This window comes from Ostrinia furnacalis, unplaced genomic scaffold (genome assembly GCF_004193835.3).
Source record: "Ostrinia furnacalis isolate ACB-3 unplaced genomic scaffold, ASM419383v2 OfSCF2106, whole genome shotgun sequence".
Taxonomy (NCBI): domain Eukaryota; kingdom Metazoa; phylum Arthropoda; class Insecta; order Lepidoptera; family Crambidae; genus Ostrinia; species Ostrinia furnacalis.
In genome coordinates, this window is record NW_021132345.1 from 85,506 (window position 1) to 98,070 (window position 12,565).

A 12,565-nucleotide genomic window follows, 5' to 3' on the forward strand; every position below is an offset into this window, starting at 1 on the left:
GAGTTACGTACTATGGCGTCGTATACGTTTATGTGTATGTACTAGCCAGTGACCACACTGGTCAACGATTGAAATCAAAAATCTAAAGTTTGTTCAGTACTTAGGTACTTTCTAGGGCACTTGTACACGTCCCAAATATAGCTTGCCCTACCACTACTTCGGGACATTATGGGCTGAAAATGAAATTGCTCTTGTTTAATTTTAACCGATTTAAAAAAAAGGAGGAAGTTCTCAATTCGATTGTATGTTTTTGTTTGATAATTTGGACAGTTCAATGTTTCTTTAGCTCAGTAGATAAGTTGAGGGTTCAGATACTACAGAGGAAGTCATTTTTCTAGTGAAAAATCATGAAATTAGTCCAGTGAAAATTATATTTGGATAAAACATAATTTACATTATTTTATCAGATGTGTTGTAACATCAGTCATTATTTTAAAACCGAAGTCTAAATTATATTAGTTAAATTAATTTAGAATAGCGTTTCATTGAGCCATTATTTTGCCAATAAGTATAGTGCGCGCATTATGGTTACATTAATAACGTATCTTAAACTCTGGCCATACAATTATGAGTAGATTCATGGCTCCGATAACATTATTATCAATAGACGATTATTAAGCAAGACATAAAAAGGTTATAGTAATTTCTTTAGTAATAAATTGCTGGTTCCTATCAACAGAAACCCAAATACTAATCAAATCAGTATTTATTGTTATTGTGCTGTAGTTGATTATATTACTACAATGCTCATTGAGTAGATATTTTGTATCGATTAATCTTATGAGATACATTAGATAAAGAACTATGATTTGCACTATTCCCACCCCTTGTTTCTGCAACTCCTGGGTTCACCCGAGTATCTCTTTGACAGCCAATAAAAACCCAACCAGTGAAAGCCAAGTTTTTCCCTTTATTCAAATAGTTGGGGTCAATTTAATGCTTTAATGACCTTACTTTTCACAAACCTACATAAGTACAATAGAATATGATGGACGCGAGTCACATATGACTCACAAATACAAATAACATAAAAGAAAACTCTACCAGTGTGACCCAGCCCTGCATACCACACACGGCAATTGTAATCTATTTGACAAAACTATCACGTTTTCGGTGAAAGTGCATTCGATAGCTTGTACTGTACAATGTCCAGTTCGCCGACCGCGAGCGCCGTGTGTCACATGCGGTTTGCGAGTTTGTTCGAGTGCTTCTTTGGGTGCAGACGACTGTATTTGGGAATTATATTGTGATTAGTGTTGAATAATTTTGGTGAGACACCACTGGTAAGTGGTATAAAATAAGTCTCAAAATTAATTGTAGGTAACCCGTAGAAGCTAGATTACAAGTGTGGTCAGGTTGTCGCCTTAAAATAACGCGAGTGTTTCATCTTGTACTGAAATAACAATTTTATTTATGTGTGTATATCCAACCTTATTGAAGTGTACGAGTATATCCAAACATATTGAGCTGCTGTTAACACTTGTGGACAAATCAAGCACGCCAGCAAGAAAATTTCTGTGACCTTATGGAAGGACATATTCCCAGGTTGTTTGACAGATTTCTTCTTAGCGATAAGACTTCTGATTAGTATAAGATTTCTCTCTTAGTTTTATTCTTCTTGTCGTGTCGACAACAAACCTACAAAATTGCTACTAGAGCGGCGTTGTCAGTAGCATTCGTTAAATCTTCCTGCGTGCTGTTGTGCTTGACATCATGTGCTTCATCGACTGGGGAAAACAACAACACTTGCACTCCAAGTTTTACTATTGTGAGTTTTGCATAGTTTTAAATAAACAGTAATCTGTCTTAACTGTAGTTGAATCCTCCAGGCACAGTTGTTTCCGGAAATCAGTACTTTTTTACCCATTTCTAGGCAAAACGTCATCTCCCATTTCGAGTTTTTGTCTGACACCATCTGTCATCATCAAAGTCACCTCGATCACGTCATTATATCATAATAGCCTTCGGTTTAACTTTTTGCCGTACACTGTTAGCTGTACGTGACATTTAGATGGCTTTCTCTTTCACCGAGATGGTCTCTTTCGACCGGAAGATCAGTGTGATTATAAACGTCATTAATAATGTCATTATTAACACCTAAACCCTATGATTTATTTTTTTAACTAACTACTTTGTATGATAATTCTTTAGCATCGTTTGTATCGTTATTTACCTATATCAATATGCTACACGAATTTTGCTAGAGCTGATTTTTTTGTTTATTCCTGTGTTGTTTTTTTAACACCTATCAAGAAGCTCTGGAATAACAGAATCTTTTCCAAAATTTACTTTTTTTCTTATTATTTGCTACTTGTATGTGAATGTCATCAAAATATCTTCAGCAAATTCTGACTGTATTTATTGGGCAGTGGAATGCGACTTCCTACACTATTTGCAATATTCTCATGTATGATTTAAGTTTTTTGTTTCTGTTACTAGGCACATAATTAATCGTAGGTTGTACGTAGATGACATAAGAATATACTGTAATAAATCGTACAGGTATCTCCACACCATAATTAAAATTAACGTCGTCATTAATTAATGCCTCAAACTTTTCCTCACTAATTACATCCTCATTATGAACAAGATTCTCTATCTCAAGCTCAGTGATCTTTGCATAAGATCTAATCAATGTAATTTTCACCTTCTCCTAATCAAAATAAGGTACGAGTTACCTTGCTGAGAATTTAAGTATTAATCTTAGCATAACGTCTAATCAAAATAATTTTAACCTTCTCCTTATCACTATAAGGTATGAGTTCTCTTGTTGAGAATTTAAGTATAGTTTTTTGCCTGTCATATTTCACAGATGAGCGTAATTATTATGTGGCACTAATGCTATAATGTTACGTATCAAAGTTAGTAGTGTATGAAATACTTATTGTATGGTCTGTGTGACCACCTAAGATGGTAGACGTGCAATTTAGAAAAGGATTGATTGACAAAGTACCTAGGGCACTATTTAAGTTGTGAGCCTCGACAACATAACGTGTTGTTAGACGACATCTGATACTTTTAATGAAAAGTTTGACATTTTTGACTACAACCTTATTCAAAACTTTTTATCATTTGAGCACGTTTTGTTTTATTAACATTAAATTGAAAATTATCTTTACTACAAAAACATGGAATTGACTTGCGGAAATTTTCGCGCGAACATTTGTTATGACTTTCGACGTGGTTAATCAATACAAAACTGAAGCGGTCAGCTAAATTTCTCTTTTGGTGTTAAAGATCTGTCCTTTACCATTGTAAAACGCTAGTTTAAGAAGTATAATATTGTATGTCATTGGCTCACCAGTGAACTTTTCGAAAGTAGTCCAAAATGACTAATAGTGGCGGAAAACATTGATGTTGTCAGAAAAATGGAAGAGAAACCTCGTCATGTGATATATCGTAGGATTGAGATAATCCTAGGCATTAATTCCACTAGCAGTAATAAAATATTGTATGACCATATTATGGTTAATACGTTTTTTTCTCGCTGGATGTCCCAAAAATTTTCAAACGCTCAATAGGACGCTTGAGTCGTTTAGTCCTTGAAAATGTTGGATAAATACGTTTAAAAAGCTTTAAAAGCCGTTTTTAAAATTGTGACAGTTGACGAATTAAGGATCTATGCATAATGATCCTGAAAATAAACAGCTATCGACTATGGAGGTGTTTTAAGATGAACCATTTCCAACAAAAGTCCCATGCGCTCGGAACACTTTGAAACTTACGGTCGCCTATTTTTCCGAAATATCCGATTATATGACAGAAACGTTACTAGAGAAATTTAGAATGGTTAATTCTTAATAGTAAACAGCCACTTTTTTTCCAAAAGTCTTCAGTTTAATAAGGGAAACTGACCAGCATAGTCGAATCGCCATTCGTGACGAAAATGTGAGCTTTTACACGTCTCGTCAAACAACTGACTATTTGAACACTCAAAATATGAAATAAACAGGTCCAACGCTACAAAATTCTTGATTGGAATCTAGGCACTTCTTTTGGTACCCATATATTAAAATTAAATGCGTGAACAGCGATTTATGTAGCCAGAAGCAACTGTCGGTGCGGTCAAAAACCATGCTTTGGAGGTGCCTCAAGCTGAGTGGAAAAAATGCTATGAAAAGTGTTTCGGACACATTAAAAAGTACATAAATCATGAAAGACAATACCAATAAACGCAATCAATACCATTTTAATAATAAACTACTTTGTTTTCATAGTTAGGCTTACAACTTAAATAGTGTCTCACGTAATGATCTTTTCAAAGACGTTTCTTGTCAGGTGACTGTTCGCATTTATAATATTAGTATAGATTAGTACCGGGACCAGTGTAATAACTATTTTAGTAATCTGTGCTAATGTCCTCCCAAAGTTCGGTTCAACCAATGTTACCATACAAATATGGCATCGCATCACTCATTTCGCTATTTTTGTATACGAAGGTGTGCCTCTTTTAGAAGTTTTTTTTGTTATGTTTTTGCTTTTAAACGAGTGTTTTCAGTTATCTTTTCCTCTGATGATTCGTATGAAGTATTATTTATAATTTTTACCTGTAACTTTATTGTATTTCTTGTTCGTTATTTTTACAAAGTGCCATGAAAACAGTTTAGGAAGGAGGTCATCTATCCGTTCAACCTTTGATAACTTGATATCTGTTTGAGCAACATCACACAAATTAATTGACTTTCACGTTATTAATATTAAAAGAATAAGTTTCCGCTTTCTTACAAAGTTATTAAACTTGACCCCCTAACAACGACTTAAAACATATGAATTGACCGTGGAATCGAATCCGTGGAACCGGTAATCGAATCACGGAGTCGTCGATGCATTACATAAAAATAATCGAATAACATTCGATTGCGGGTGAATGACTCAGATCGTTAAGTACGTGCATATGCTTGGATCCTCCACTTAGCAGTAATTAATACCGAATCAAACTAAATGCTTCACAATGGCGCACGCGCACGCGACGTCAGAAGATAACCAACAGATTTATTGCCGGTTCTGCTTATCTATCAATTAATTCCTTGCCGCTTGAAATGTTATCGTTGTGAACGGAACAACATAGATCTTATAGTAATATCTGGCCACCTACACCATGTGGCTTAGTATTTTAAGTCGGAAAAAGAAAGAGAATGATGTTCTTCTGTTTTTCTTTTAAGTTTGGAATTCTTTCAAGCCTAGCATAGATAATGATTGATGATAGTGAATTGAAACAATGTTGTACGCATAACTGCTTCTACGCGTTTCTGTCCGTTCTTGCAACAAAAATAATGCTTTAATTAACTCAACACGTTACTTTCCCCTCTCTTAGTACAGCCGTGGAAAACCGCGAAAGTTAGTCGGCTCCTCTCGGCAAAGTAAACGCGCGTACGTAACGGACGGACCCACATCCAGCGATTAAATAATTCGATTATTTAAAAATAGAATCAGCCAGTGACATACGACAGTGTCGAATAGTGAACTAACTCTAGGGTTCTAAATTTAAACCGCATACCGAACGGAAATTTAGAACGGCCCAACGGATTGCATGTTCTAATTTTAAATCGGAGTGCAGCTGCCGGTGTGAACTTTGTTCGTAGGGATTCCGTTTTCTTTTTTTTTAAAGAACCACGGCGTTCCTTTTTATGTGAGTTCCGTCAATTATTTCTTAAAATAGGTTTTATCGTGTCAACTTTCGTTCTACCACGAGCCCAACTGGTTCCGATCGTGATCGCGAGGCGTGGTCGCACCGATTGTTTCATAATTGGCATTGACAGTGAAAGTGTTTGTTAATATCATCAAATTTGTTGGTAAATATTCCCGATTGTTTTCCGCATAGTTTTCTTGCTTTCACTATTTTGAATATGATTACGATCGTGGTCTGAAATTGAATTATAATATGCAAGTGACTATTTTGGTTGCATCACAAGTTGCGTGCTAGACGGTATATTATCACTATTTCTTACATCAGAAGGGGCTGAAACTGACAATTACATTTAAAAGGCCACCGTGGACGATAAACATATGTTTTACGACCTACTATCAATATCAAGATTCTAAAGATGTTTCCTTTCTATTTTTGTCTAGATAAGTCTTTAAGTGGTCATCACGCAATGCTATTTAGAATAAGTATTATTACAGGTATTTCGTAGTCTTGCTTAACTCCAAATAAAGTGTTTTAGTATCATCGCAACCTCGTTGTGATGATACTAAAACACTTTATTTGATGATATGAGATGAAATAACAATGTCAATACAAAAGAACTTAATTATGTCTTACCTAATATCTACATTTTAACACATTCGCTGACATTTATTTATTTGTGTAGCAAGTGAACGTTGCAGGTCAATTTTGAGAAATACATAGGTTACAGGTTAATTCCTTGTCAAAGAAACCAAAGGTCAAGTAGTCCTAGTAACTGATAACTGACTGTTTTAGACAAAGATCGAAGTATAAATCAGATGACTAAAATGGTACACAATCACTTCTTAAAACTCCTGAAGTCCTAATCATTCTGTCTTATTCGCATATAGGAATAGAGGTCTTCTGGTTAATAGTACTACACTAGGACCCTTAGGCAGTACTAGCATAGATTATGTACTTTAAAGTTAAATTATGCTTATAAGGAGTGGTATTATGAGGTCCATTTTGATCGATTCCAATAATTAAAAGACATTTTGGGAAAAATCGAAGTCTGTCGTTCGACAAATACTGCGCAACCGAATATTTGGTTGGACCCGCTTATACATGCTGTATTATTATTATTATTATATTTATTATTTATTATTATATTATCAAAAATCGCGGAAGGGGGATTCGGATAGCCCTAGTTATGCTCTACCTCTGGGCTGAAGCCCAGCTCCTGGCAGCCCAGAAGCTGAAACTTGACACTACTTTTTGGGACAACCTGTATTGTTATGCCTAAAGCCTAAACAAATGCACTATGTCCATCATGATTGCACAACGTGCTATACCGGCAAATGACAATATTTCGGCGCGCACTTAAAATGCAATCTGCGTGTGCGCAGGGACACGTAATCTTAGAAAGCTCCTGCGGATTACTATGGAGGAACTTCCGCGGAAGTAGACGCGAGAAATAAAATTACGTAGCACATCAGCCTACACATTTTTTTGCAATCTAGCACCTATTACAAATAAATAAGATACCAGTGCAGCAGTGTTTAGAAATACGTATAGACGACAACATGTCAAGCTACACATTATTATCTATTTGTAATACAGGCGAATTTGCAATAAAAATGTGTAGACTGTTGTGCTGCAAGTAAATTGTTTTAGACGTAGGAAGTGCATGATAGACTTTTTTTTATCTATGAACATGAGTTTGTTATGCGAACTGTTTCATCATTAACATCAGGTCATGTAGTATCCTGTGCAGGAACACGACCTTCTCTAATTTACTACAGGCAAAGAGAATTTGACTTACTCTCAAGTTGGCCAGACGAACTGTTTAGAACTCTCCAATTACCGGGTTCCAAAACTTCTAAAGGTTCTAATGAAGATACTTTCAATTTAAAAATATTTTATCTATGAAATTCGAATGTTTAAGGCTTTGCTAAGGGTTAAATAACGCATAAACAAAACTAAACATTCCAACTGAAGAATTTAACTTGTTTGAAATTTCTCGGTTACATCACATTAACCACTTGACGCCCAGCTATCACTTAGGCAAATCATCCGTTTACCATCACTATCACTACCGGTTTTAACCCGTTACCCGTCGGCGACATTGTATCTGCCCGGACTCCAAATAACGTATCATTAACCCTGTAGAAACTGCGCATATTACGGCAGCCCCATAATAAAAACCGGTTTAAACCGGTTCGAACCGGTATGGGGCTTTTCATCTCGACACGCAGACTCTAATCTGTGTAATAATACGTCGCTACTGTATTTTGAGCTTGTGGAAAGTGTCCAAGGAGATCTGGTGAAGGTGTTAGGCAATCAGGAGTTGTTAGAAGGGATGAGTTTTCTTCGACACTTGACGGGTTAAATCCTCAGGCTATGCAAATAGAGGGTGTTAGGGCTCTTTCAGATGCAATGGAGTATTAGACAGCACACCAAGTTAATCATGGTGGGATCTTATTTAGTTAGCTATAAGTGCTAGTTTAATGTGCATCTGACATGTAAATATCTATCCTCCATCATCTAGCCTAGCACATAATATAGCATAATTATGAAGTCATTGAACTTATGCATAAAAATAAATGTAATGTAACTTCGACGTCTAATCAATCATTAGTTCTATATTTAAAGTTACTGAAAGTGACAGTGGCTAAAAACGTAATTAATCATCTCAAATTACTGTCATGATGATCATAATCACAGACCAGTGATCAATTAGAAAATGCTGTTTAAACGCTTTTTATCTGCAATTTTTTTGCATAATAACGAGTCATGGCATCTGCTCCTTTCTTTCATTCTGCGCACGAGTCTGTAGTATCACTCTTAGTGTGTAGTTTATTGCTATTGTCGACCTTATCTCATTGTTTTAAAGCACAAAACTGCCTCATCTACGTGTGCGTATCTTTGAAATGTCCCCCAAATTATGAATAATTCTTCGTTGACAAAAAATATTCAAATATAACTGACCGCGCAAACTTGTACCGCCTATGTTAATCAGTAATAATATAAGATTCTAATGGTGAAAGAATTTTTCAAATCGGTTCAGTAATTTCGGAGCATATTCAATACAAACAAACAATAAAATCTTTCCTCTTTATAATATTAGTGAAATAAAACCAAAAGACCTGCTTTAAGTCTTTAGAACTAATTAAAGTAACGTAAAGACTGGGTCAGTTTATTCGTGCTCTACAAAACTAATTTCTACGTCCAATGTCGAAAGAGTGAAATTTGCATAAGTAATGGTCCATAACGTCTAAGGTCGCGTTTGGATTGTAACAGATAACTCGAAAGTAATGAGTTTACTCATAATAATTTCACAGTTACTTCACTTAGGGTTGGCAATAACTTTTTTTACCTTAATTTTTCACCTGCTATAAAAATATTATGATATAAACTCATGGAAAGGGAAAAGAAGGAATGTAACGATATTCACAATTCCCAATTTGAACCATAAACAATTTAGTAAATAAATTCAGCGCAGGACCGTTCATTATGGAAAGCCGTGGGGGAGGCCTTTGTCCAGCAGTGGACGTCATTTGGCTAAAACGAACGAAATAAGTATGCCAAAAAAGTAATTACCCACTTACATTAAAATATTTAAGGTAAAGTAGTAGGTAGTATAGTATTAGTGAAAATAAGTGGTTTGTTCTAATCCACCTTCCACCATTCGCCAACTAATACCCGCCAGCCACAGAACAATACTTAAACAATGTTTTTGTATTTATTATGAAAATCGGAATAATCTACTTCAGTAATCAATTTTACTAACATTTTTACTCTATTTGCCAATACTAGATTAAAAACTAACTTTGAGCAGCCCTATGTCTGCAAATGTTTTATTCACAGTTAAAGCATTCGGCTCGGCGCGTTGGCTCACTTTCAAAATAACAGTTACCCGCTTTATGTAACTCGCGTAACATATTATTTACATTGTTTTCAGCTGTTAAGTAATTAAACAAATCTCTTGATATCACTCTGTGGCCATTAGTTTTAGTTGTAACGAGGCTTAATTGTTACAGCTTTACTGTTACAATTGCTTGCATGTAGAGATATTCGCTCGACGAATGTTCCAAAATCTGTTAAATTCCTTGTAGTTATTCTGGAATGTTCAGATTCTGGTAGAGTAGAGAATAAGGGGAATAAAATAAATAAATAAATATCCTTGGACATTTTACACTACGCTTCTAGTCCCAAACTAAGCCAAAGCTTGTTCTATGGGTACTAGATAACGGATATAAACATACTAAAATACTTTTTTTTGTAAATACATACTTAGTAACACCCAGACCCGTCACAGAAATTAAAATTCATCATTTCAATTTCTGTCCGGCCGGTAATCGAACCCGGGACCTCTCGGCATAGTAGTCCGTTGTTTGTTAGTCGAATGTTTTTGCAAAAATTACCGAATACTAAAAATTTTATGAAGTTGCATGTTTCCTTCATGCAGAAACTACCACATGAATTATGATTATTGTTTGTAATGAATTGCTCATCAGGATATCACATAATAAGTTAAAATTAATCGAAATCTACGCGGGAAAAGCCACCGGCTGAAACTCGTACGTGAATAAATTCCACTACCTCTTTATTTCCGCAAACGGCAATTCCTTACGTAGTACGCATTGTTGTTAAAATATTGATAAATAAATCTCCATGTCCAACCATAACATGCATTGTTTCCTTTTATTTAACTTAAGTCATATGTTTACAAAAGTCGGACAGTAGTGAACGAGTGTTCTCAGCAGTTGGTGTGTTCTCGTTGTGCTGATAGGGCAAAAGCTTTATTAAAAGCAAAGTTCTTTTTAATTGTGAAGGGGTCAAGTCCTCCATTTGGCTCTGATAAATTAGCAAGGTGTGTGGTACTCCAGTGCACACCAAATTATCTAATAAGGTGGGTGACTGAGTTTCTTCCGCCACTTCTTCTCAGCACCAGCCCATGTTGTCCCGAAGTGATGGCAGGGCAAGCTATATCAAGCTATATTCGGGACGTGTATAAGTGCGCTGGAAAGGGCCTACATACTGAATAAATATTGACTGATTTTAATAAAGATAAAGTGCTCCAATACTAAAGAAAACTTGATAAAAGTGAAGAAGATGACTAATTTCGACCTTTCTTTCCAGACCACAGACAGCGCAGACTTCCTGGCGACGCGTGCGCATACGGCCGCAGTCATCCCGGGCAAGCCGGCCGCCAACCCTCTCCAGTTCGTCCGGGTCGGGCCCGCAGACCTCGGCAGCAGGGCCCGTGAGCAGCTCCGCAGGGCAGAGCTAGCCAAACGCACAGAACCTAAGATCGAGATACAGGAGGACTGGCAGTCGGTGAGTGGTTGTGCCATTTTTGACTTAGTGTGTAATGGACTGACCAATGTGTGTTACCTGTGATGACTTATGCGGACGAAACGCAGCGTGAGACGTCCACCCACAAGGTGGACCTACGACCTGATAAAGGTAGCAGGAAGGCGCTGGATGCAGGCCGCTACCAACCGTGCGATGTGGAAGTCATTGGGGGAGGCCTATGTTCAGCAGTGGACGTCCTATGGCTGAAATGATGATGATGTGTAATGGACTAGGGCTGATTTTCCAATTGCTGGCGACGCGCACTTTACACGTCGCACTCTGTGAGTGATAGTTTTGCCATTTTCGGCTGTGTATCTATTGGACTAAGGGCTAGTTTTCCAAGTCATCTCCCAGTAACCCCCTCCATTTCATGCGGGTTTTTCCTCAACGATAAATGTGATGGATAGATCATCAGAATATTTTTTATTAAGATCCACAACCACAACACTATTAAAGTGACACATAATTACGAAACCTTTATAGTCCCTTTTCGAAACACATTAGCTTTTGGATAGCATATTTTATTGTAGATTTCTCATCCACTTTCTGTATCATTTAGAACACGTATTCGACAATAACTGTTAGAATTGCGTTACTCAACAAAAATCAAAACATTTCACATGATGTACGCATATGTGTGCCAAGATCATTACAGTAATGACTCTGTTTACAAAACATCAGCTTTCTATTCAGCCATTTGCCGTTTGATGGTGTGGTCTTTAAGGCGCCCTTAGCGTTTTGGGGACGACCGCGCTTTGCCACATTTAGGTCTCAGAAATCATCCTGTGGCTTAGTAATTGCTTTACGTTGATGACATTTTAGTTGTTCTGTGGGAACGGCGTTATTAGCTTCTTTATTTTAATTTTTACAGTTTCAAGTTGCGATGGGACGTTGTGGTGATATACAGGGTTTATTTCTTTTCCTTGATATGGAATTAACCACTTTTGACGTATTAGCTGAAAATCGTATATAAGTAGTCATGCATAAACACTATGTCCATTAATTACAGTTCATGTAAAACATACAATTGAGAAGGCTCTTGAACGTAAAATAAATGTCAAATTAGTTGTATTGGCATATCGTACGATATTATTTACTACATGAATTCATAGAAAAAGGGGGTTATCGGATAAAACTCATCAAACTCATATTTTTTGCAAGTAGGCATTCAAAAATCACTTTTACACGTCCCAGTATTATCCTTACCACTGCTTCGGAACAATAAATAGGCCAGTGCTGAGAAGAAGCAGCGCAAGAAACTCAGTCACTATCATTTATTGTAAAATTCGGATCATTCGAATGTAAAACTAATCAAGCATAACATCGACCTTTATCGAAACGTGATTTGCTGTTCTCCTTGTTCTATACCAGAACCTTCCAATTAAAATAGCTTACACGTCTCGCGAGACGTGGCATCTGCTCGATTTGTCATTTTTTAAACGACCTTAATTACCTTTCCTTAGAACTTGGAGAAAGCTTTCTTCTTGATCCGAAACGGGTTAATTGGCATCGGTTTCTGCCATATTGTGCTGGCCTGCAATAGATACAGACGTAGTAGGCCCTTGCATTTGTGAAGAGTCATTAGACATTGCAGAAACAGTC

At 36.5% G+C, this 12,565-nt stretch overlaps 1 protein-coding gene across 5 annotated transcripts in view; it reads left to right on the plus strand.

Annotated features, from left to right (window-relative positions):
- The window catches only part of smash (smallish), a 126,431-nt gene that overhangs the window by 46,617 nt on the left and 67,249 nt on the right, over window positions 1-12,565 (plus strand). For 4 of the 5 annotated variants that reach the window (XR_003656040.1, XM_028307213.1, XM_028307214.1 and 1 more), the window contains exon 3: window positions 10,748-10,945. Coding sequence is in view for 3 of the 5 variants with exons in the window: in XM_028307213.1 (XP_028163014.1) it covers window positions 10,748-10,945 (198 nt within the window). In the remaining 2 variants the exon portion in view is untranslated. Of the gene's footprint in view, window positions 1-5,518; window positions 5,630-10,747; window positions 10,946-12,565 lie in introns of those variants that run through there. The other variant, XM_028307216.1, reaches the window with a different exon arrangement.